The sequence below is a fragment of the Bombus terrestris genome, chromosome 9 (assembly GCF_910591885.1).
Source record: "Bombus terrestris chromosome 9, iyBomTerr1.2, whole genome shotgun sequence".
NCBI lineage: Eukaryota > Metazoa > Arthropoda > Insecta > Hymenoptera > Apidae > Bombus > Bombus terrestris.
This window is the reverse complement of record NC_063277.1, coordinates 1,868,346-1,895,515: the sequence shown is the minus strand read 5'-3', so window position 1 is coordinate 1,895,515 and position 27,170 is coordinate 1,868,346. Positions and strand designations below refer to the sequence as shown.

Here is a 27,170-nt window from a genome sequence, read left to right as displayed (position 1 = left end):
TTTTTGTGTAATAGTATTGCAATATTTATTGAATCGAAAATACATATGTTCCTTCTCGTACTCCACATTCGCATGATTTATTTTCGCTTCGAAGAATATTTCCAAGTTTTTTTTTATAAATTAGGAGCTTTAAATCGTAAGTTTCGCATAGCATGCTACTGTCGCTCCGAGAATAGTATATGCACATAAAGCGATTTGCCTAAATTGACATCAAATATCAACAACAAGAAAATGAAATAAGACTACTTAGAAACTATGGGGAGAAAAATATCATGGAAACTAGTTCATTCCGAATTGTCAAAAATGGATATTATACACATTTCGAATAAATCTCGAACTTCGAGTCGGGAAAGTATCGTTAAGATCGTATGTACAGGTCATGTGCGTTCGCAATTTGTTTAAAATAATTTCATTATGGCGACGTACAAAGTTTCTTAAAATTAACAAAAGTCTTAATTAATAACGAGAAATCTTGTCGCTGTATTCACAATTGTTTTTCATAGTAACAATGTATGGATAATGATGATCAACATCACAGATTCATAAACATAGAATAATGCACTGGAAAAAGGAAATCTAGTCGTCGGTTTCAAAATAAATTTCGAAACAAATGCATTTTTGCTTGCATATTGATTAAATGCATTCTATTCTATGCTATAATAATTTACCTAAAAATGTTCACCGATAGATCGTAAACGCAATTGCGTTAGCTGGTTTGATCAAATAAAACCTTCGAGTCGATTTCTTAAAATAACAGTGGATCTTTTTACAATGTAATTCTTAAATTAGTTACTCTCTTCTACATTCTTGATCAAAATTGGCAAAGTTCGGTCTTGATCCATCGTTTTTCTATGTTGCAGATAGTGAGACACATTTTCGTATACCAAGAATGTAATCACAGTCGCTGGAGTCACCCTGGTCAGGTTCGCGCTTAGACCCTTGTAAAAGCCTCGCCACCCCTCATACCTGCAATTAACCACCAGCAATACTCTTTCGTTATTTGCTTCTTCTGTTTTCATCATTTATTGCATAGAACTTTCTCAATAGGCTACAATGTACGTTTTCATTCGCATTACAGACCGGTGTACGATTCTTGTCGTGATTCATTAATCAAAGCACCTCTCTATCCCACTCTTTTTCTTTATCTAAAAGGAGATAACCGTACATTACGAGAATTATAAGCGATAATCATGCATTGACAACGATTATCGTAAACGTTGCACGTACTTTTATTGTTCAACGTCAAAGATGACAGCATTATATAACTCCATTGTATACTTCAATTAATGTTCTTATTCGTTCATCGATCATCAGAATTACTTTTCGACACTTTTGTAACTTAGTTTGATAAAGAATTGTATTCTTTCATTGTATACAATTGTATGTGTAAAATGAAAAAAGTGGATGAAGGAGTTGCTCAAAATCTAGACAATTCCAATTCTACGTAGTTTATTTCTCATTCAGATGGTTTCACTTTGATAAGTTTAGAGACACATACAATTTCATAAATCATACACAAACGTCCAAAAATCGTACCGCTGATGGTTTAACAAATGATCCGTCTAATTGTAATTACATCCCATGTCTCACGTACACACAACACTCACCTAAACATACATGTAAACACATTGCTCTCTTACATATTGTTCGCGCGTTAACTGTGGTCCTGCCACAGCAATTGATTCATTAGGAAATGTAGTCAAGGAGGAAAAAAAATAAGATGATCGCCACAATCATCTAATTCGAAGGAAAATATTTGAACAGCCGATAGAAAGCCGGGATACATTCTCCAGATTCCCAATCGTTCGACAAATATCTTTTTTCTCCATTAAGCTCTACAAAAATCATGTATAACCATTAAAAGCTTTGCGCTTGCTATTTTGAAAAGAAATAGTATCTAAATGATCCAACAGCTAGTTTATAATGAGAAACAATTAAATGTTGCGCCAATGTTTATTAGGTCATTCATAGTTTTTAAATAATGAATCCCAATCACAATTAGAAATACATATAAATAAATTGTCTATTATTTTGAAAATTACAAGGACATTGAATTTTATTGCCATATCATCAGTTGCACTGAGTACCAGACTCTATAAACTTTGCAACATTCGTCTATTGATTTTTCGAAAAGAGGTACATATTTATTCCATACAGAAATATAACATAAATAATAATTAAACTGTAGATAATTATTACATTCCTACGTATGTTTTCATTTCATTTGCTTTTAATCGAAATTTGCTATCAACATTATGACTTGCATTATGACGCGAGGATTTTTAATTGATCTATTTATTTTAACATATTCGCACTAAAAAATTGTTTACTGTAGTTTCAAGTGTACGCATGATTTGTTATTTATACAATCATGCGTCTTTTGATATTTTCTATCCTTTGTTACATGCTGTACCTTACGCCAGTTACATTTTTACAATAAAACGAGAAGGTACAAATTTTTTCTTTGAGTAAATCTTAATGCACTTACAAACAATATTAATTTATGGCAATAAAACTATTAAAATGTAATTTCATCTTAAAAAGAAGATATTGATATACATGATAGATATTATGAACTTGAGTGCCAGCCCAAAGAAAAATTCCTAATAAGAAAAATAATTTAATATTCCATAGGATTTATAAGTTTCGCTCCTTTCTCGCGCGTTATAAAAGCAAATAAAATTGTTCTATATGCGCGAAATATTGAATAAATAAAATATATATTTGATCTGTATAAATTACTGTATGTTCAGAAAATAAAATTAAGGACTGTTTTTGATGTCAAAAAATATCATTTGTTCGCTATATTCTTCAAGTATTCCGTTATTATATGAAACAGTCACCTAGTATATAACATGATCATAAGATAACGTTAGAGACTGTTTTTAATTGCTCTAATAATTAAAAAACTAGTGGACTGCTATTCTTAAAAATAAGTTTAAATAAATTCAATGTCTATCCCTATAATATGAAGGTATTTAGCATTCAAAGACTTCAATAAAATGCTATTATTAAGAACAATAAAACTATTCCCAATAATATTGTTTGCTACACAAGTTTCTTTTCAAAAAGGAATTTCCAAAAATATCGTCTAAATAATTCGAAGTTACATTTGTTACATATACTATAGAACTACCTTTTTGAGTTACACTACTGAAATATATGTCTTATTAAACAAAATATTAAACGTTAATGAACAACACTTTCTTTAATTCATTGATGCCAATTAAGATCATAAAACAGTTTGGAAGAAGTTGGCACTTCCAGAATAAAACTAATGTACTGCTTTGCCATTTGTATAAAAATGTATACGGGAAAAGAATCTTTTTTCTAATAATACTGTTCCAAATGTACCTCTAACGAAAAAAAAGGTAAAAGTTTTAAAATACAACCAACATATGATCATCTTAAATAATAATTACCTCCAGATTACCTCTGTTGATTTACAAATCATACTTAGGGCTGGGAAAATCCAATATCAAAGCATACTTTGGAAAATTATAAAATATTTAAACGAGATTAATATGTTCTTATTTTCTTCTACCTCTAATAATTTTAGATTAGTGTAATCTAAGGAATCAACGAGAGTTTGTAGGCACATTAGAAAATGTTTCATAAATTACTATAATTAAACATATATTTGGTGTAACGTGTAAAAGGTAGGGACTTAAGCCTTTATAAAAACCCTTTATTCCTTCTGACCTCCATATCGATTGAATGCAATGAATGCTGCCATTATAGTTGTGGTGATGATCTTGAAGTCGTGCTCTAACAACTTGATAAGGATAAGTCGAGGCGGCGGCAATTAATTTTGAAACCGCCGCAAAGTTGATATATTCCCATGTGCTCTGTAAATATAAAAATGAAGATCATATTTTCTCAGGATTGTCTTTTAAATGTCAAATCAATTCAACATATATGTATAATTGCACACTAGACTTACCAGTTTGCTGTCAATCGGTACATTCAAGTAATTATTGTACCAATTTTTCAGCTCTTCATACACCATAAATTGGATAGCACCGTGTGAGACACCAAACATTCCAGGTACAAACCCCTGTAAACATACGTTTTATAAAGTTTTATATTATATTTTACTATAGTTTAATAAATACATTTAAAAAGGAAAATCAAATTAAAATCTAATGTTCCCTCTTCACTAAAAGGAAATTCATTTACCCGATACAAGCCTCTGAATCCTTCAGTTCTATATATCTTCTTAATTGCATCTATCATTCCATTGTATCTAAGTGTTTCTGGAAGATTTTTATCGTCCATGTACTGTAAACACAAACGTGTTTTTACTACCCACAATGGATTTGTCATAACTAAAGTAAGAATTCCAGCATCTGCTGCAGCGAACATGTGCAATGATGGTCCTAACGGTTTCCTACTGTTTCCACCTTGGATCCATGTTTTAATGGTATTATAGCTAAAGAAAAGCAAGTTTCATGTATTATTAAGAAGGATTACATTAAAATCTTTTCTTATAAAAGTATTTAAATAATTTAAAATTCTTACAAAAAGAAGTAACAACCCCATGCACCGCCAGATCCTAGAACATTTGGCGTTACCCCTCTGTAAAGACCTTTCACTCCCTCAGTCTTAACAATTTGCATCACTGCGCTTTTAAGGCTTTTGTATTGTGGGCCCACACGTGAGTGACCATCGCTAACTGCAAAAAGAATAGAGTGATGAGTACATCTTGTTTCCAGGATTCTAGGAGGAAGGTGCAACTAGATAGAGCATGGCGAACTGCTAATACGTAAAATTCTTTTAAATGATACCATTGTCCAGATAACGTTCGCTATTTCTTCTCGTTCAACTCGTGACGATAACGTAAAGAGCAGACAAATGATAAGCAAACTCTAATTATTTTTTCTCGCATCACGTGTCATAATTTATCTAATGAGCGTATTGCAACTTCAATCTCATGACATTTTGACATACAATAGAAATCGTATTTTACTCTTAATTGCATTGCACCAGATATTTCGACGAATTCCTTTCCAACAAACAATAATGTATATCGTGTTGAGTTTAATTCACTCGCCACAGGCACAAAAAGACGATTCTTCATTATTCTTTGTGTTCAGGAAGATGTTTGTTGCGGTAAATTATCGATGTGTGCACATATTTGTAAACGCATTACACAGCCACCATTGTAACATTGCAAAATACTTTCAAACAGAATAATTAACAAGCCTTTCAACAACATTTACCATTATATTTTTTCATGGGAATTAAATTGTCAACAGTTTCTGCAAAAATCCTACGCTTGTATGTACTACGCTAATTTTATTTCATACGCATATGTATGAAGAGAAATGAAACTTATTCGGAATCACTAAGAAGATGACATTCATTCTCTATTTGCGTCTCGACGTAAATTTCCATAATAATATTAGGTTAATAGTTAAAATTAATAATGTTTCGATTACATTATTAATATGTATAATTAACAATAGAATAATGCATTTTTGCGGTATGTGTACTACTTATTATGAACTTAATTTTTTCTAATTTCAATTACCATCTTTCAGATAAACTTTCTATTCTACTTTATGAAGTTTCTGGTCTGACGAAATTCATCGTTCAATTTTCAAAAAAAGATAATTATTTATAGGACGATGAAATAGTAACGTTACTTTACACGATATCAGGAAACAGACAGAATTAAAATTAATCTCTCACAAACGAAATAATCACCTAATTATTTTTAATAAATTTCACGTTTTTAGTGTAGTTAATGTGAACCAAACGATTAAATTATCTACTTCATTTCGCCACACGAGACGAAACTTTAATCATGAAAAAAAACATTAAAATGTAATTGTTGGGGCTCACGTGCATCTGACGCAATCTGCGGAATTTCTTGCGATTTGGTGTGTAGCCAACGGATTTTACGACGAAAATACGACAGAGAACGAGCCCCATGAGGACATCATCGGTCTTTCGATGATATTGAGATAAAAAATTACGATAAAATAAGCTTGTGCTTAAACTTCCATCATCTTAACGTTTCATTGTACGCGAAAGTTTCGATTATGCTTAAATAAGTTGCTACTTTCAAATCAAATATGCTACGAAATCTTTTGAAATTAGTTTTATAACGTTAATTAACAGAAATTACGTAGCTACGTTGAAATAAACTCTTTCTTTATGTTCACATCATATCTTAATACTCCTTCATATAAAAACGTTTCAACTATTCCTAAAAAAGATCTTTGATTCTGATTCAAACGTATCTCGATGTAAACAAAACCGATGAACTAACAGAAATTACATTAGTTAATCGAAATATATTTCTTAATATGCATAATGCAATAAATATTTGAATTACTTTGAGTTCGTCAGACTGAAGTTAAATACGTGGAAAAGTAGCAATACGAAACTAACCGTTGCTCCTTGTATTGTATTGAATACCATTAGCGGTAAACTGGTCGATTCCGAGTATGTATTCTTTAAATAATATGAACATAACAGTATAATGTTAACGATAAATGTCAATACAAGATAACAAAAAAAATTTTCGGAAAATTCGACTTCTCCTGGAAATTCTTACATTTAAGAAGCAGTATAATCGTAATGACCGAATAGAAATGTTAAGAAGGTACTAACAGTAAGATTCGCAACAACGTGAAACAAAGATATTCTTTAAGTCAATTTAACTACAGGAATGTCTACTTTCCATTCCTAAATGTGGTTAAAAGTTAACCATAACTTTCCATTTCATTTTGAGGTACTTCATTCGTGTATTGAGATTATTATATAATCTAAATTTTATGTACTACTCTTGCAAATTTTGTTATATTATTCGCACGGCAATTAGGCTATACAGGTTATCCACCTAACTCGAAACCCGCGCTCACGAGAACATATAAGAATGGCAACAGTGTAACATGTACGCTTACTACTACAATCAAATGTCGCTCGCCATCTATGAGCTGTTACTAGAAATATAATTAGGCGAGGACACAAAGCAGTTTGTTGGTTGACGTCGAAGGACTTAAATTTGATGTCACTATAAGGAGAAGATGATCACTGAGAAAGTTAGCTTTGTATTTTCGTTCGATGATTTCATGTCCTTGCATGCTTGAAACTTCGAAGCAAGCAAACGCACCTGTTTTTGATATCTTAAATTATGTTTACCTGAAATGTAATTACAATTTAATTTTTTTTATCTAAAATTGTATTCAACTGTTTGAACGATCAAATCATAATGAAATTATCATTATTAACGAATTACAATGAAATTGTTCACTTTCTTATAAATATGGAGACCCTTTTTATATCTCGTTTGGTAATTTTCTTCTACGTTGTACTTCAAAATTTATGATCGCTATTACCCAGGAACAAGGAACAAGGAAAGCGATTGAGATATAAGGCATTTCACAAAATTCATATTTAGACAGATTATTTCAGAAGAATACAAATAAATTTAACCCTCGTACTGCAGTACCTGGGTCCGTTCGAACTAGTCGGCAAACTACGGAAGTCTATTTTTTTAAACTGATTTGTCTAAATATGAATTCTATGAAGTATTTTATTATATCTCAATTGTTTTCCTATTCTTACATCGGAGCAGCGAATTCAATCACAGTAGAACGATCTAAAATCAGGTAAAACGGCCAATTTGTGGAGAATGATTGTTAATAAATTTTAAAATATGACGTAGAAAATATTAAATATGTTAAAAATGAAAATCACCAAACGAGATATAAAAGGACTCTCCATGTTTATAAGAATGTGAAAATTTAATTGTAGTTCGTTAGTACCATAATCCAAGATATCAGAACCGGCTGCACTTACTTGCTTCGAAACTTCAGGAGCATGCAGGGACATGAAATCGTCGAGCAAAAACGCGAAGCTAGTTTTCTCAATGATAGTCCTCTTCTTATAGTGACATCAAATTTAAAGTCCTTCGACGGCAATCAAACTTCTAATTTCTAATTATACTTCTAGTAACAGCTCGTAAATGACGATCGACATTTTATTGCAGTAGTAAGCGTACATGTTACACTGTTGCCATTGTTATATGTTCTCGCGAGCGCGGATTCTGAGTAAAGTAAATAACCATGTGTACGTATATGTGGTATCAATCATTAGCTAATTTTTACCATAAATGTATCATGAAGATTCACACCACGTCACGTGGAACATTCAGTAATTATAATGCAAAGTTAATGACATCGTTTGTCTTTGTCTTTAGCCGGTCAAAAATACTTTCTATTCATTTCAATAACGCCACGTGCTTTTCTTGTTCGACCTTGTCGGCCAAACTGATAGGAGCGTCGACCGTAGACGTCACAGTTTTTTAGTATATTCTTTTGTATATAATTATCACTACTCAATGTGTTAACGAACCTGCACGTTATTTCGAACTACTTCTATGTATGTATATAAGATTAGACCGACTATCTACCAACAAAGAATGACTAATATCAGTCTTAGTACCTTGCTTCCTGGTTTTCCTCATGACAAGTTTAAATATAGAATGTATTTACATCAACTTTGCAAAAATTAATATTAGAGAAATTATTCAAGAAATTTTTATCAGAACATTTATTGTAGAAATTACTTATGCGACAATACTATTCTAGATTAACAATGTATCATCAATGAATCCATAATAAAGTTTATGTTACATGGAGTATGCGGTATTTTACGAGACATAAAAATAGAAACATAGGTATTTCGTGAAGAAACGTTCGAAAATTAAAATAATATAAAATTGTCACGGCAAATAGCATCATTTGTTTCGAAAATGATTTCACTTACGAATATAATTATTACATTATTCTCTTCGATTCTCTGTAATTAAACAATTCAACTATCGAGATATTCATTTTATGCAACGATTATAACATAAACTGCATAATGTCAGACTGTGAGTCACAGAATAAAAGCAGAACATAGGGGAAAATTTTCTGTCTCTAGCACGTATAAATATACAATATAGCACGTTTACCACGTGTATATATCGAATAGATTGAATTCGTACCCGCCATTTGCATGCACAGCCGTTATGTCGTCAGCAAAGACACACTCGAATTCACTTACCTGCAAATCTGGTCTTGATCAAGTCTAAAGGATGCAACATCAGCGTGGAAACCACACGCCCGATACACCAGCAACGAGATGTTCGTACTTAAAGTGACTCAACACGGGCAAAACACGAGCGGTCCCCGGTGTACCACTACTCGACTTTATTGTCGACATTTTACCCGTGTCAAATTGCTCGTCGTTCGTTATCGATCCGTCAGTGGAAAATCCAGTTGCATCCTTTACAACGCTAGCAATATTCGTCTCCACTCTGCAGCATATCTCTTGATCCGCGGCAGGCAGTGCCGTTGCGTTTGCGGTAACGTGAGACACAGCCGAAATCGCTTCTTCGGTTTGATACGTTCTTCCGTCTCGCTTTCTCCTTTTAACTGATCACGTAACACAAAAGAACACGAGTCGTCACGCACCAAACGCAGACTGATGCCTGACTCAGCGACTACTCGCGTTGAATGCTCTGCGCACCACCTCCCTCTACCCTCAACTCCCTCTCCAAAGCATGTGCCATCTTTCTGACTAAGAGGTAACAGAAACTCCTGTCGCGGGAAATTCAATTCAAACTATAAACGCGCGCCGTTCTTTACCACCACTTGGAAACGATTATCTGTAATTTTTTTAAGATTACTTAATTACTTTGTACCAGAGGAATCTAAATTGAAACATTATAGCTTTCATCTTTACGTTTCATGAAAAATCATTCAAATCCTCAAAAATGTATGTATGTATATCTATCTAAAAAATTTCTATGAAAAGTTACGAATTGGTCACTTTATTCATTGTAGTGATAATTCTAGTATTAATAATATAATTTATAGAACAGTGAAAATGTTGAAGATGGGGCATCTGGAAAATATTTGAAAATATTTTTTATACCTAATTAATGTAAATCTTCTTAAAGATAATAAATTTTAAATTACTTCTATACTGTCAGGTAAATTTCGCAATAAATTAAATTTTAGATAAAATTACAAGTATTGATTAACGAATCTAGCAAAGAAGGTGAGCTAGATAACAGAACGTTGGTTCGATAACGTTAAAAATTGCTTATCTTTGAATGTCTGATAGGATGAAACATATATTGGCGATTGGTGATGAACGGATAACGGTTTTTTTACCCACTGTCACGATATAATATCTCAGTTACTATTCTCTCTTACATTAGCAGTCAGTGTATTGAACAATTCAGTTTGCTGTGTATTTTGTTTAGTGAATCGTTAAAAAAAATCATTTGTATAAGTACGTTTAATTTTTAATTCAACAAACACTGTACTTAGTATTATATTTGCTAGAATTTTTAAAAATAATTATCCATGTCGTTGTTAAAATGTTGTGTAAAGTATGTTATGAATTGTTAATATATTCTTTCTGTTAATTAAATAAATTTCAGTGCTCAAAATTGCAAACGTAAACAACACATGATTGAAAGTTTTTATATATAGTAAGATTTAAGTGACAGTCAGTGGATAATGTGAATTGTATAATTATATATTGATAGATAAGTAAATGAATAATTAATTAAATAAAATAACAGAGGAAACATTTCATTTAACTAGAAAAATAAAGTTTTTGCAACGGTGGATCATTGGTGTCAAAGCTTATATGCAGAATGGTAAGAATCTTGTACTTTACGTAATCTTTTTATTAAATGAAATATATTTCTTGTGAATCGAAAGAAGCAAAATGCGAAGAAACGTTTGATAGATTTTCGATTTTCTTGGAAATAAATTTTTTATCGGCATTTTACCAAATCTAATCATATACATACGTCCGTTCTAGATGGTGAAGGTAAGATGGGATAAATTATTTACAGTAATTAAACGTGTAATTATTTCACTATCGACATACATCCATACTTATATATGGTATGAAAAATACTAAAATATTGACAATAAGAAGATATATAAAGTCGCTTACTGCTGAACGTTCAGGGTCGCCCACATATAATTGCTTCTCGTTAAAAATCTATAAAACACGAGGTCACATTAATTGATTATACTTTTCAAGTTTTTTAATGTATTCAACGCGCTAAAGAAATTCATTCAGAATGTATTACTGTTTTCATTAATTATGGTTTAACGCATATGCGATATGCGTCATGAATAACACAAGCGACCATATCCATTTTACATATTTATTTGATATAAAATTTTAAAAAATAATGTACACAATATCAATTCACAAATTACAACACACAATCAGATTTTCATCACTCAAAAAGCATTACAATGGTATATAAGAATAAAGATGTTTGATCCATAAATATAATCTCAGCATATATTTATATGTGTGTGTGTAAGCTATTCTGACTATTAACACTATTCAGTTCTCAAGCTCAGTTGTACTTTACACGTCGCATAATCGTCTGCCTCACTTGTAATATCACGGTAATTCTGAATCAGAATAAACACGCAGTGAAAGAAAAGTACAATGTGGAATCGCCTTGGTAGATGGATTTGCACATGTTACAAGAAGACTGGTTATAAGCACTTATGTTTTTTGGTGAGTGTGAAAGAGCATCTGATCGATAGGGACGACATTCAAACTGAGAAAACAAAAGTCAAGGAGAAATTCATTATACGATTGAATATATATATACATTCATTCTGATTGTTTAATCATTCATTCGTACTTTATGTTATCTGGCCATCTCGTACATTCTCTGCTTTATTTTTACATTTTGCGAACGACATATCTTTTGTTTAGCGTTCGATTAACTGCAGCTCAATAGAAATTCATAGCATCTGCCATCATATCATTATACTCTTTCGTATAAATCATTTTGCTACCAGTTGCTGGAGCAGCCGATGGTGGTCTACCACCATAGATTATTTCTTCCAACTTTTTCCCTAGAGCTAATGCTATCCTGTCCCTCACGTACGTATACCCACCTTGGTTTTTATGTTCTTCTTGGAACCACATTATCTAAATATACAAAACACGTAGCCAGATCCTTACAAAGCAGAATTAGATTGGTTTACCTTAGAATTCGGATACTTCGCTACTTCTTCCGCGAGAAGATGATACGGGAATGGACAAAATTGTTCGAGACGAATGATAACTATTTTATCCTCCAATTGTTTTTCCTGACGTTCCTTGACTAAATCGTAATACACTTTTCCACTACAAATCAACACTTTTTGTATATTGCCTGGTTTGACAAAAGGATCCGAAAGGATAGGTCTAAATGATGTGCCAGATTCCATTTCGGAGAATGACGATAGAGCCATTGGATGACGTAGCAAGGATTTAGGCGTCATAATACACTGCATGAATAGATAAATGGTTATGCCCAGTTCTACGTAAATAATGGAAATAATAAATGTAATTAGAGTAAAATCTGCCTAACCAGTGGTTTTCTGAAAGGCATGTGAATCTGACGACGAAGAGCATGGAAAAGGTTTGCGGGTGTCGTTAAATTGCAGATGATCCAATTTATTTCAAATAATTGCCGTGTCATAATTTGCTCCACGGTCTCTCCTTGGGGTGCTCCCGGTTCCGTACCCGGAAGATAAATATAATCGTCGTCGCAAAGCTCGAGATATCGCTCGATTCTCGCAGACGAATGTTCAGGTCCCTGACCTTCCATTCCGTGCGGCAAAAGTAAAACTAATCCTACTTGTCTACCCCATTTCGATTGGCCAGAGCATAAAAGAGTGTCTATAGTAACCTAAATATAATTAATTTTGCCTAATTTTAAATTTTAACCTTATAATAACAGAGATTGTATCAAATTAAGAAGTGATAATATATGATAATGATAACGTTCTTTTCGAAAACATATATATTGATCTTTTACAACAAAATCAAAGGATATCTTTTGTATACATGATGTATCATTACGATTACCTGACACGTATTTGCGAAATCACCAAACTGGCCTTCCCACATCGTCAAAGTGTTATGATTGTAAGCCGAGTAACCTAACTCGAATCCTATACTCATAATCATGCAATTCATCAGTTTCTTATCGTAACTGCTTTTTTAAAAGATATTGCCTGTTTACAAGACTCACCGCAAACACCATATTCCGACAACGAAGAGTTAGAAACCGTGTATAATGCTTGTCCCGGAAACACATCGTGCAGAATATTTTTGAACGTTTTATCTTTGTTTTGATCGTGAATAATGTGAATGCGGTGAGAAAAGGTGCCTCGCTCGACATCCTCACCGGACAACCTCACGTGGTGGCCTTCTTTCAGCAGACTGAGAAAAGCTAAGCATTCGCCCATCGCCCAATCTGCTTGCCGAGCTTCCATTAACTGAGCTCTTTTGTCCATTACCCTCAACACCTGCGTTAAAATGTTAAATCGTTTCGGCATAGCTGTCTCAGCCAAACGCTTTCGAAGAATACTCCGATAGCATATCAGTATGTTCTTAGTATCGAGGAAAACAACTGAAATGTGTAATATGTCGAAACACGGAAACATAAAAAAAAAAAAAAAAAATAGACCATACCTTAATATTTATTCATTTAATCACCGTATACCTGACTGTGAGAATCAATATCTTTGGGAGGAGTTGATATTGCTTTACAAATTGTCTTCATAGTTTCCATGTCGATGCCGGTGGATGGTATCTTATTGTTGGGACTTTGATTAGCAAAGAAGTCAGACCATGGTATATCGTGCCAGTCGCTCAAATGCAACGAATCTATCGTTTTCGCCTTTTCGAACTCTGTTTCGCAGTAGTCAAAATATTTTTCAGTTTCCTAGATAAATTAAAAAATAGTACGAGATAGGATGGACGACTAAAAACTTATCAATATATGGAATAGTAATCAGATCTGTATGCACTTCTTTCGCAATCGCTTCGGTAATAACTCCTTCTCTGAGCAATTTTTCCGTATAAATGGTAAGTACATTCGGGTGCGTCTTTATACGTTTATACATTAATGGTTGCGTAAGCATCGGCTCGTCCAATTCGTTGTGTCCGAATCTTCGATATCCCACGATGTCCAGAACAACGTCGTTGTGGAACATTGTCCTGTATCATTAATTTCCAAGTGACAGAAAAATGATTCCTATATTGATATAAAAATAGGACATATAAGTACCTATACTCTGCAGCAACTTTGCTGCAATAAGCTACTAAATCAGGATCGTCAGCATGCATGTGAAATATAGGGGCATTTACAACACGTGCTACATCCGTGCAATGAACGCTGGACCGGGAATATCTTGGATCAGTGGTGAAACCGATCTAGATTTGATCGATGTCGTTAAAACAATTGATCATTTATTAGGTCCGATTGTAGTAACAAATGGATATCATTACCTGATTGTTAATTACAAGATGAAGGACGCCACCAGTCGTGTAATTTGGCAAATTAGTTAAATGCATCGTTTCATAAACGATACCTTGCCCCGAAAAGGCGGCATCGCCATGAACCAAAATAGCCATTGACTTCCTACCAACTGGAATAAACAAACTTTTAATCATAAATTTCTTGATCAGCAGTCAACATAGACGCATACGTACATTTAGCATCGTTCTTTTCCACTTGCTCGGCTCGAACTCGACCGACCACGACAGGATCGATTGCTTCCAAATGAGATGGATTAGCCATCATAGAAATAAGAATCTTCTTGTTGGATCTGCAAAGAATTTCGATTGAATTATTTATAATTTCGTAAATTTTGTCACTTATATAATAACGTGACTTTTTACCTTTCTAAAATTCTTTCCGCGTGCGTTCCCAAGTGATACTTTACATCACCAGAACCGAAACCTTCCAAAGGAATCGGATGAAACTGAGTAAGAAGTTGATGCAGTGGTTTGAAACAAACATTGATCAAGGTGTTCAACCGTCCTCGATGAGCCATTCCTATCACAGCGCTTTCTACTCCTGTGAATATGTTACGTCTTTCGGCCGATGCAAATGAAAATAGCTTTTTCAATAATTCATTAATTTTATTACCATTTTCTGCTGATGTTTCTAAGCACTGTATCATCGATGGTATGAAAGCTTCGGATCCCTCCAAACCGAATCTTTTTTCAGTGGGGAATTTTCGCGCCAAAAAGCCTTCGAACGTTACTGCTCTCATAATGTTCACCCAAATGAATTTTCTATGATCAGCTGGTAATTCCCAAGCTCCAGGTACTTCAAACTTCTGTCTCAACCAATCTAACTGGAAAGGTTTGGTGAAGTAATTCTTCATATAATACTCGATGTAATTTCTACGTTTCAAATACCTTTCAACCACTACTTTTCTTTTATTTAACAATCCAATTACTTATTTTTTTTTGTTCTTCCTTATTCTCTTTAAGAGACAATACTTACTACAACAAGATCGTGAATGTAGGTGTACTCGAGACCTAAATGACCACAATAAACTTGGTTCAATCTCATTAGTATTTCGCGTAAAGGAAGATTTCGTTTAGGACCACCAATCACGGTGAATGGAGCAAGAGGAAATTCTCTGTCCATATCAGCCTCGGTCATTCCTTTCAAATGTTCTCGCACCACGATCGCGGGTGGTAAATTAGAAGTGCCTTGAAGCTTATACGATTCTGGATTTTGTATGCCCAGTGGATCGGTATCGGCTATTAAATGACCACGTGCCTTAAACCAATAAAGACGAACCTGACGATCTATTCGAGTGAATTTACTAAGGTGAATTTAACTTTAGGTCTTGATTGATGAGTGATACCTGATAAGCTCGAATCGTGGCATTAATATCAAGAGCTCCATTTATAAATTGTTCACCTTGCATGTCACCGCTGGACTTGGATTCTCCACTCTTTTGAGAACTTGATGCTATTCGGTAACAAGATGACGATATATTTTGTTTTAAACATAGTACAGTGCAAAAGTCATCGGCCACTTACTAAATGAAAATATTTTGCACTTACGTACGTGTTTAATTCAAGAATGATTGGTAGCTCGCTAAAAGAATATTCAACGATTTGAAATAATTAACGACTTATGTAATCCTATTCTATCCTGTCGCAGAAAAAATCTCTCGCGATTCTTGTCAAACAATTTTTGAATAAACTCGCATCCTATTATTTACCACTACATATGTCTTTAATATCTCGAACAATTTATTTATATTCTTTGCTTTGCTCTTCTCTCCATACTGGCTCTAAGTCATCTCATATGTGTTTTGTAACATTTAATTTACCGAAATGTCTAGAAAAAATCGTGAACCAGCAGAGATGACAAACAAGTAGTATTGTTAAATGAGATATCTAAAGATTCGTTTCTATGTAACTCCGTGTAGAAATATTTCCTGAAAGTATGACGGATTACCATTGCTAGATCGCTATCGTAGATGGCCCAAGACTTGTATACTGTACATGTATAGTTTTTTTAAAAAGCCATATCGTAATATTACATACAGTGAAACTTCGTTTGTATATAATCTTAATAGGGAACAAGTAATTTATATAAACGGAATATTGTAATCTATCATAAACATACTATTAAACTCTAGAGAAAAGACCACCTGATAATGGTGAATTTGACGGTTTCGTATTAGAAGATAATTCAACTCGAGTGGACGCAGGTGTTGTCAAGTTAGAAGCTGATGAATACCCCGATGAGGTGGAGAATTTCGGTGAGCTGGAAGCTATTGGCTCCGGCAGATTATCAGCATAAGTTAATCTAAAATAGGTATCCCACGAAGTGCTGACGGACTTCGGATCTTTCCTCCACAACTGGTACATGTGATCCAAGTACTGACTGTTATTCATGTTCAAGACGTAGTCGTACCTATTGCTCTTACGACCGCCTTTCTGGTCATCATGGTGGAAACGCACTTTGTACTGTTGCGGCTCGAACGGCACGAATAGGCAACGTTTGAATATCCGATGTTGGTCATTACGGGGCTTGAACAAACGATTCACGCACGAGACGAAAAGTCGAAAGCTATTATAAGATTGTGATTTCGTGTACATGTCCCCATTTGATGTTATTCGCGATCAAGATGCTGAAAATTTTCTACGAACACTTTCGAAATTTTAAACTTAATCGTCAAACGTATCGCATTTGAACCCGGGATCATGGCATCGTGACACCTGACTGTTTGGAAGGTCGCTCTGTCGACTAACTTCGGCTAATATTCTTTAAATTCTTGTACGAAGTTGCTCGCTTCTCAAAGTTAAAATTTAGTACTTTGCCTTTTACAATAAATTAAAAGAGGATAATTTAAAAGAAAGAATCATTCGTGTTTGAATTTACAGAATATATATATGCCTGTACCTGGTTGCATGTACATTCAAATGTTCCTCAAAGAAAGACTTTAAATCATAATAAATAAATTTGCCTAATTTTTTCAAAAGTATCTATCTTCTTTAACATTGCATGAAAAACAGTGAAACTAGATCGATTGATAAAGCTGCAACTTCTCTCGCCGTTCTCGCCGTACGTTCTTGATATGGCACCAAGCTTCTTATCGATACTTTCTCGCAGAATGTTTGAGATAGAAACAGTAATTCGGCATTACATGATAAAGTGAGATGAAATGACGCAACATGTCACGCAACCCTTAGATGATTTGATTAACCTGCCCTATATAGATGTGCAATTTGACATAACATCTTTCGGTAAAAGAATATTGCACTTTATTCGCAGAAGATGGTTCAAGTCGAAGAAATTATTACGCGTGCCAGTCTTCCTAAGAACCCAATATTCCTTTTCCCACGCGGTCCTTTTTGTGAAAGCAAGTGCACTAAATGCTTATTGACAATCTAAGTTATGAATCTATTACTTTCGGCTTTCTAATTAATTAAAATGCTTTTGTATACGTAGGGCAACGCGATATCGTTGTACGCAGATCATAGGGTTATAACTATTAGCCCGAGTAACGATCCAAAGGAAACAATTTTTCCGAGCAATCACATAGTCTCTAAAAAGGTAAGTATTACAATTAGCAAACAAAAATATCGATCTAGTGCGTAATTCATTTTTTGATCGCTTCATTTACAGTACACAATATGGAACTTTCTACCAAAGAATCTCTTTGAGCAGTTCAGACGGATTGCAAATTTTTATTTTCTCATGATGACAATAATATCTGTGATGATAATATCTCCGATTTCTCCGTTAACCAGCATTCTACCGCTGAGTTTCGTCGTATTTGTAACCGCGTGTAAGCAAGGCTACGAAGATTATAATCGTTACATAGCAGACAAACGAATAAATCGAACATTCATCACAGTGATCCGTAATAAATGTATACAGGTGGGTGCAATTGTATTGGCGTATCTGAAAAAATTGGTTCGATATGGTGGCATGATAGAAGAGCGACGCGTATAAACAATTACTAATTCTTAGATATCTGCGGAAACAAATCCTAAAAGTGTCCACTGTTAGGATAGGAACGTCACAATTATCCGATTTATGTTATTTATATTATCTAAGAAAACGTTTTATAGCTTGTATTAGAGATCAGAAGAAAAATTAAAGAAAAAAGACGTTTGACTTGCTAAATAATTAATTAATAATATCTTATTTCAAACCGATTCCCTGAAAAATTTACTTTTCTTTCCGTAGAGAATTTACGTCACTCTTGTAACAAATTTCTTGTAAAGATCTCTTTATCTGTCACCAATCGAAAGTTAAACTTGAAAGTACAGAAATTACACTTTGTACAACAAAGAGTGTTGTAACAACCACGACCGATAAGATATCAAAAATACGATAATAATAGAAATCGAGAAGGGACGGATGTTACGTCTGTGTTTGTAAACATTCTCATACCTTTTACGATAAACCAATATGATATAATAATTGACAACATCGAAAGTAAAGTAGTAATATAAAAATCAAGAGGAGAGAAACATTTCAAACAACTTTTCTTTATTTTACATTTCTAGAACGTGCCTTGCGAAGAAATAGTAGTTGGAGATTTAGTGAAGGTGTATCGCGAGCAAGATGTTCCTTGCGATCTTTTGCTTCTTTTTAGCACGGATAACACGGAACGCTGCTATATCACCACATCGAATCTCGATGGTGAAACCAATCTAAAAGCAAGTAATTCTTTCTTAATCGAATTAGCACGTTGAATGCCACGCCAGTTTTCCAAGGTTTGGCCGTGGCGCCATAATAAAGTTTTTATTATACGATACATACGATATAATGTTGAAATATTACCTACAAGAGGTATCGTACGGTGTATAATCATCATTAATGAATTTATCTCACTGAGATCATCGGTGACCTCCATGGCACTGTAGTGTAATTTCGCTCGATTCACTTATTTTTTGCGATTATCAATTATCTCATATTGTTTCTTCGCGTTGGATAAACGTATGGGTAAACCATAATCCACAAACGGACTGTCACAAGATTTAGCATTTATTACTCTACTGTGTAACGCTACTCGACAATAGATCTTCCAATGGTTTCTGTCCCTTGGCGTACTACACAAAAACTTCATCCTTCGGACAAGATAATTGCTAAATATCGAAAGATCTAAATGGCATATCATCGATTAGCCTAAAGACCCGCTATAAATCTTAGAATTTTCTAGTTAAGATCCTTCAAACCGAACAAATATCTTTTAATCTTAGCTTTCCTTAATTTATTACCTACTACGAAAACAATACGGGAAATCCGGTTTTTATGGGACACGATACTTCCTGCTAGAAACTTTCTCTCGAGGGCAGTTAGCATCGTTCCTCAACCACCAACCTAGTAGATTAACCAATTAACAGCGACGTCCATTTTCCTCAGTTTCCTATCGAAAACTTTGAGAATTGTTAAGGGGGTATTCTAGTCTACAAATTTGAAAAAATCGAAAATTGTTTTGTTCATATTTCCAAAGTTTATACATTCAAGGATATGTTCTTAAAAGGATTTTACAAAATTTCAATTATTTTATGAGTTACAACCATTTTTATGACGCGGCATCTGCTCCGGTCCAACCGGAACAAATGAACAATAGACGAAAGTGCCCGACTACCTACGTATGAATACTCTCATAAAATCTTGTATATTGTATTTTATCCCTTTTTAATGTATTTTTAATTCAATTGGGACGATGTTTGGGTTCTTTGGGGATGTAACGAATCGTTAAATTCGTTAATATGGACTTTTGCTCCGAAGCACACCCGCACAGGAACGCAGACAATTCAAATTTCCACTTTCCTCGCAGTATATATTTTTAATGAAGGTTTTATACCCATATTAAAAATCTTAAGTGTCATGGGAATCACGATTGGCCCAGAAGAGACTGCTCGCCTCCATAAAAGAATTTCGGAGAATGAGCAGTTTGAAGTAGAGGAAGGTTTCTTGTGTAGAGTAGGAATCGCCGATTAAGAATATGTAAATATGCTGTACCATTCTATGAGTAAAATTGCCGAAAACTTGTTTCAAAACATTTTTTTTCTTTTTTTTTTTTTTTTATTTAATTCTTTTCGTTCTCAATTTGTCCAATTTGGACATTTGGCAGAATTGATTTAAAACTTTAAACGCATTTTTCTCGAAACTACTTTTTTCGGGTTGGTGTGCGCGATATCAGGAGTTTTAATGAACAATGAATGTTCTTTATGCATTCGTCTATCGCCTCAACCACGCTCAGATCAAAATTTTTAATTTTACTATTTTTAAAAAATTCTGAATTGCCAGAAAAACATGCCAAAAAGGAAAGTTTTTTCAAACGGTCGCTATTTTGTGAAAAAATATTTTTTTGACTTTTCCAAGATTCATACTTATAGCAGCATCTATACTAATTAAGAATCCGTTCGGCTTTTTTGCTTCACATGACCAGAAGGGTTGAAATCATGCAGGCCAGGACACCCTTTTTTTGGACCCCCCCCCCCCATTTTGCCAGTTAATAACTTTGTGAATTTTGAGTTTTTTTTTTGGTTAATTTTTTTATGTAATCTTAAAATATCGATAAACAAATGATAAAAAATGGACAGTAAAAATATTTTTTGTTTCGTTTGTACAGAGCTTCAAATACCGCCCGAAATTCATGCCTCTAGATTAGAATACACTTAGATATATCCGAGTGTTTCTTCAGCACTTATCACGCCCTATACACTTCAACTATCAAACGTAAATATTACGGGCATAGTATGGGTCATCGTACTACACAGGTCGTACGAATGGCTCGAAGACTGCGCGAGCTTGTTTACATTTTCGACCCAAAATTCTCGAACGTAAATCGTAGGGTAAGGTAAATGTCATTAAACGTATTTCAAGTCGAAACGTTCTTTAGGTTTATTGTTCACTCAGATAAAAGGGGGATTTCCCATGTTCGACAGCCACTGGATAATAGATCTATATTTCATGTATAAATAAAACTATTTTTATATGCTTTATACTGCATTAATTTCGTCGCACCATTTTAGCAACGATGGTGATAATAAAAAATTTATAACTATTGACATTTGTTCAAATTATGTACTTTTTACTAATCTTGGTGCGCCGGTCACCGATGGATGATCCCCGCGGCATTCAACGTGTTAAGGAACCGATTTCATAATAAAAAAACTTTGGAATAGCTGTGTCGATGATATTTATCAAAATATTATTTGTTTAGGCTGTGATGATTCCAAAAATACTCACGAAAATGACCATGCCACAAATAGCATCTATGGAAGCTACTGTTACTTGCCAGCATCCTTCGTCCGATCTCTATGCTTTTCATGGCAAACTGGAAATAAATACTGGGAACAATGAAATAGCCAATGGACATCTAACGATTAATAATTTATTGCTTCGTGGGTCCAGATTAAAAGACACAGATTATATTATCGGTTGTGCGATTTACACAGGTCACGATACAAAACTGTCCCTCAATTCCAAGATAAAGAGCAACAAATTTTCCACGGCTGAAAAGTAAGCGCATTGAAAAATGCAAAATGCTCATAGAATATGAAAACTGATATAGTTAAGTGAAATGAAAAGTATCTATAAACAGTGGACGTTTCTTTATAGATCCATCAACAAACACATCACCTCGTTTATCGTCTTACTTCTGGTCGAGGTACTAGAATCTTGTGTAATGAAAGTCGTAACAGAGGCGAATGCGAAATGGGAATCGTATCTTGGTACTATCCAGTCCATTACTTTCGGTTCATTGGCTACGGATTTTCTGAGCTTCACCATTCTATACAATTACATTGTGCCGATATCATTGTACGTTACAATAGGTAAAAATCATGTTTTTGTTATCCTTTCTTCGTCCTAAAAATATTTTTGCCGCGCGATACCAAATTATCATTGTTCAGAATTGCAATTCTATCGATTAAATCTTGCCACGATTAATCTCAAATTAATCGCGATGCAAATAGGAAAATCTCTAACAAGTTCCGATCAATTGTTCTCGTTACAGAATTACAAAAATTCCTCGGTTCGTTTTTCTTCAGCTGGGATCTCGATATGTATGACGAAATCACGAATCAACCGGCATTGGCCAACACGTCGGATCTAAACGAGGAGCTTGGACAAGTCGAATATTTGTTCGTGGACAAGACCGGTACACTCACGGAAAATCTGATGGTGTTCAGGCGAGCCTCGATCAATGGAAAAGTTTATATCGAAAAAGATTGCGATGGTAATTTATATTTATTACCTCCAAACGGGGACGAAAATCAAGCAATCCAATTAAAAACTTGGGAGGTAATATCGTATTTACAATGGGAGAAAGTCTTCCTTTAAGTTCATGTTTAATATAATTTTTGATCAAATTCTAGCCAGACATTTGGCATTTTATGATAAGCCTTTCTCTGTGCCACTCGGTTCAAATTTCACCTCCGAGTCAGACGCCCGGTGTTATCGCTAGACGCACGGAATATCGCGCCAGCTTTAAACAAAAAAAGATCCTGCAGGTGAACAGTTCCTTGCTGATGGATCCGAATTTACCGGAGTATCAGGTAAAAATATTTATCTCGTAGGTGAACATAAATCACGCGTGTTAACATTGCCATATGTTTTTGTTTCTTTGCGAAATGCTGAAAAATCCTTTCGGTTCATATGACACGTCGACACGTCGTGTTAACGTAATTCATAACGAACGAAAGACAAAGCTGTACGAAAACATCGATATTTTATGCGAATTAATCGAAGCTAATTTGATTATCGGTCGAACATTTAAAAATATCTGATCACTATGCGGTAGGCAGCATCAGCAGACGAAAAAGCTTTGGTCGAGGCCAGTGCCAGATGCGGGGTGGTCTTCCAAAAATGCACCAACGACGTGATAGAGTTAAAAATTTATAAGAATATTTTGACCTACGAAAAGCTCGAAGTTTTAGAATTTACTTCCGGTTAGTATTAAGAAGATCTATAGAATCGTCAATGGAATCGCAGATTTTTTAAATCGCTAACTCTTTGTCAATAGAACGCAAAAGGATGTCGGTTATAGTGAAAGACACTGCCGGAGATTTCTGGTTATATTGCAAAGGGGCCGACTCCGCTATGTTACCACTGATTGTCTCAGGAAAAATCAACGAAGCTATCACACACGTAGCCGATTTTTCAATGGTTAGTCGATTCCTGCACTAAATTCGTGCACTTACATTACTATGAATTCGATCGTTACTTCTTACATATGTATCGTTAACAAATTTTTTAGAGAGGTCTTCGAACCCTAGTTGTTGGCTATAAGAAAATGAACCAGATCGAATACGATCGACTATTACAGAGGGTGGAACAAGCTAGACAAATAATCGGGATGGAACGAGCGGTATACATGCAGCGAGCTTATGATCAGATGGAAAGCGGGCTCACTCTATTAGGTGTGACAGCTGTTGAGGATCGTCTTCAAGAAGGTGTGCCGGAAACATTGGAGTGCTTGCAAGTAGCCGGTATTAAAGTTCGTAGGATTAATACCAAGAACAAGAAGAAAAAAAGAAGACACTCTGTCAAGATCTCACGATTTCTTTTTTATTTAGGTGTGGGTGTTGACTGGCGACAAAGCAGAAACTGCGGAAAATATAGCGTTTCTTTGTGGTCAATTCAAGAGTGGTACCGAAGTACTAAAAATGTTAGAAGTAACCATAGGGCAAACTTGTCTAGTTAAACTTACGAATTTTGAGTACGTACAATTTAATTATTTCTCATACGATCATTCCAACTTTAATTCATACTGTTATTCTATTTGGTTTCATACGATTCCAGGCGAAGAATTATCCTCGAACCTTACAGACAGTACGGATTACTAGTCGATGGCTGCAGTATTGCAACTGCACTAAAGGACCATGCGGCACAATTCAGATCAGTCGCAATGGCCTGCGATGCAGTTGTTTGTTGTAGGCTAACGCCATTGCAGAAAAGCCAAGTAAGTTTATCGTAAGAAGAGAAAAATGCATTTTATATAATATTTTTTGATTTTTAATGTTTATAAGATTTTCTTAAATCTGTGCAGATTGTAAGCCTGATTAAAAAAGCAAAGAACAAACCGCATACCGCGGCCGTTGGCGACGGAGGAAACGATGTCTCGATGATACAAGAAGCTCATGTCGGAATCGGAATAATGGGCAAAGAAGGCCGGCAAGCGACCATGTGCTCCGATTTCGCGATAGCGAAATTTAAATTTTTAAAAAAGGTTCTACTGGTACACGGACATTGGTACTATCTAAGAGTCAGCACTTTGACGCAATATTTTTTTTACAAGAATTTTATCTTCATTACGCCGCAAGTGTTGTACAACACGTATTGCGGCTTTTCTGCACAGGTAAGACACTTATGAAACAGATGTTCACTTACAATTATATGCAAATGATTTCATTTTACGATCTACGTATTTTCAGGCATTTTACGATGCATTATTCTTAATGCTTTTCAATGTATTATTTACATCGTTGCCAATATTGGTGTACGGATTGTTCGAACAGAATTTCACTGCCGATAAACTATTATGCAAACCATATTTGTACAAATTGCATCGGCACAATTATTTATTAAGTAAATGGCAATTTTTTGTATGGAGCGCTCTAGGTAAAGTAGATAATTCATTAACAATGATCAAACTTGAGAAGATTTCACGATATAAACCTAATATATTCTTCCAGCTTTATGGCATACCCTTGCCATATATTATATGTCACATGTGTACATATCCATCAATCCTGTTATACTGCATAATAATACATCAATAGATCAGTGGACATTTAGTACATTTGTTTTTCATTTAGTTACATTAGTGGCCAATGTGCAGGTATATCAAATATAATATTTTTATTTCATAAGAAAATACGTTACACCATACGGTAAATAAGTTCTCTATGATTTCCAATTTTTAGATACTATTGCGTAGTTGCTATTGGACGCTACCCCTCGTATTATCAGTAACATTATCAGAACTAACATTCCTTGTATTTGCGATTCTTTATTCATTCGTGCACGTGTAAGTAACAATATTACAAACCTCGCAATTGTAAAACTTACAATTTTGTCCCATTTCTCTGACATATCTTTTACATTTGTTTCGCAGACGATATGACGGCGATATGCTGAAAGTTTTCCCGACGTTATTATCGTCGTTGACATTCTGGTTCTTAACCATCGTCATTGTTATGGTTTGTCTAATCCCCGACTGTTTAGTCATTATATACAACAACCATAGACCAGTTCGTATAATGAGAAGAAATGAAGAAACACGGCAGTATACTAACAGTAACAATACCAGTGATAACACGGAAAACGTACTGTTACAAGCATATCTATACAGGGTGGTTGGTAACTGGTGGTACAAGCGGAAAGGGGATGATTCTACGCGAAAAAAGAGGTCGAAAATATAGGATAAAAATTTTTCGTTCGAGGCTTTGTTTTCGAGAAAATCGACTTTGAATTTTCGCCCCTTTTCCGCTTGTACCACCACTTACCAATCACCCTGTATATATACATTCGAATAAGTCAATATTCCAAACTAACGATAATGAACCAACATAATATATTTTTAGACGCAACGCTTTTTCAACAGGATCCCATGGAAATTCAACTTTATATTGCGAAAAGCTAAATAAACTGAAACCAGATTGGAGCATTCCGATTCTAATTAAATTAATAAATTGTTTCTCGTATCATAAGGAACGTAAGTCATTCATTAATTTATTAATTAATCATTTCATCGGGCAGAATACATAAATATGTTTATCATTAAACTGCAAAGCCAGTTGTAACGTACTAGTGAAATTATGTTACGCGTTACTATTGTATTGCATCGTTTATCATTAAACTCTAAAGCCAGTTGTAACGTACTAGTAAAATTATGTTACGCGTACATATCTATAATTGCTTGATTGAAACGATGTAACATTGTTGCAACTCGGATAAAAGTAGTAACTAGTAGTAACTAGTAAGATTCATTCATGACAAATGCATTTTTATATAAACATTGTATTCATATAAATATTATAATCGCAGTATGGTTATGATACAGATACTAGTATAGATAAGTCTGTTAATAAATGTAAATCGTATTTTAACGAACGTATAGTATGATTTTATACGATTTGGAGTGACTCAGGAGTCACGTTCTTAAACAATTTATAATTTACGTATTTATATACTGATTCCAAGGTAATTCTTTGATCACTTCGAACAATATAATTTAGTGAATACAATGCACGTGTTGTTGCAGATTCACAGCGTACTATAAGGAAGATTATTTTATATAATGAGTCTCTGCAATTATCGATTGTAAATTAATATAGAATACAACTGTAGGATGAAAATACGTACTTTTGTACTTTATGACTGAAATACGAACGAATTTTATTTTTTAAGCGACCGAATTTTATAATAAAAATTTAATAAATATATATACATATATTTTTTTCACTGGTCCACAAACTATTTATTGCAAATAAATATAAAACTAATTTCATATCGAAAAAATAGATAAGTTTAATTCATATCATAGACAAGCATACAGCATAAACTTCGCATCTTATAGCACTTTGTCCCCTATCTTCTGAAATACTGATCGTGTAAAAAATCAGAGTATTCCTTGTACCTTCTACGATTTACAGTCATGGGTGCTGGAATTATACTTAACTCAACAAATAAAATTGGTAAAGTCAGTTGAAACATTGAAATATTTCGATCATGAATATCTTAAACATGATATTTTTTACATGTATTATAGATAGTGTTGATAGTTACAGAATTTTTTAATAAATTAAACAAAGCTAAAACAAATTTAATTTCC

At 34.1% G+C, this 27,170-nt stretch overlaps 3 protein-coding genes across 5 annotated transcripts; 1 reads left to right on the top strand and 2 right to left on the bottom strand.

The window, feature by feature from the left end:
• On the bottom strand, window positions 1-9,484 carry LOC100648519 (mitochondrial folate transporter/carrier). Its single transcript, XM_012311406.3, is given in 7 exon segments — window positions 1-966; window positions 3,703-3,848; window positions 3,944-4,057; window positions 4,180-4,432; window positions 4,522-4,675; window positions 9,064-9,120; window positions 9,123-9,484. Coding segments are annotated over 7 exon segments (1,005 nt in total). The 5' UTR covers window positions 9,223-9,484; the 3' UTR covers window positions 1-785.
• LOC100646786 (2-oxoglutarate dehydrogenase, mitochondrial) lies at window positions 9,343-17,121 on the bottom strand. Of its 2 annotated transcripts, XM_020864584.2 has the most exons (17): window positions 16,512-17,121; window positions 15,714-15,820; window positions 15,344-15,625; window positions 14,981-15,191; window positions 14,731-14,908; window positions 14,542-14,657; window positions 14,338-14,477; window positions 14,117-14,262; window positions 13,857-14,046; window positions 13,550-13,771; window positions 13,076-13,352; window positions 12,910-12,995; window positions 12,410-12,730; window positions 12,042-12,326; window positions 11,693-11,985; window positions 10,978-11,605; window positions 9,343-9,667 (listed from the first exon to the last, which is right to left on the bottom strand). In XM_020864584.2, exons 1-15 carry the CDS (start codon window positions 16,960-16,962, stop codon window positions 11,785-11,787), a joined length of 3,213 nt encoding a protein of 1,070 aa, XP_020720243.2. In that variant the 5' UTR covers window positions 16,963-17,121; the 3' UTR covers window positions 9,343-9,667; window positions 10,978-11,605; window positions 11,693-11,784. The 2 variants fall into 2 exon arrangements, with proteins under 2 accessions (XP_020720243.2, XP_048264614.1); XM_048408657.1 differs by having other exon boundaries at window positions 10,978-11,985.
• LOC100648402 (phospholipid-transporting ATPase IF) lies at window positions 10,214-26,781 on the top strand. 2 transcript variants are annotated; one of them, XM_048408655.1, is made up of 19 exons: window positions 10,214-10,672; window positions 17,816-17,920; window positions 17,993-18,247; window positions 18,883-19,035; window positions 21,555-21,853; window positions 21,953-22,167; window positions 22,350-22,636; window positions 22,711-22,890; window positions 23,136-23,283; window positions 23,358-23,500; window positions 23,592-23,831; window positions 23,911-24,053; window positions 24,137-24,296; window positions 24,384-24,692; window positions 24,769-24,955; window positions 25,030-25,175; window positions 25,261-25,364; window positions 25,452-25,662; window positions 25,921-26,781. In XM_048408655.1, exons 1-19 carry the CDS (start codon window positions 10,670-10,672, stop codon window positions 25,981-25,983), a joined length of 3,351 nt encoding a protein of 1,116 aa, XP_048264612.1. In that variant the 5' UTR covers window positions 10,214-10,669; the 3' UTR covers window positions 25,984-26,781. The 2 variants fall into 2 exon arrangements, with proteins under 2 accessions (XP_048264612.1, XP_003397568.2); XM_003397520.4 differs by lacking the exon at window positions 10,214-10,672 and adding an exon at window positions 11,426-11,562.
• The last annotated feature ends 389 nt before the right edge of the window (window positions 26,782-27,170 follow it).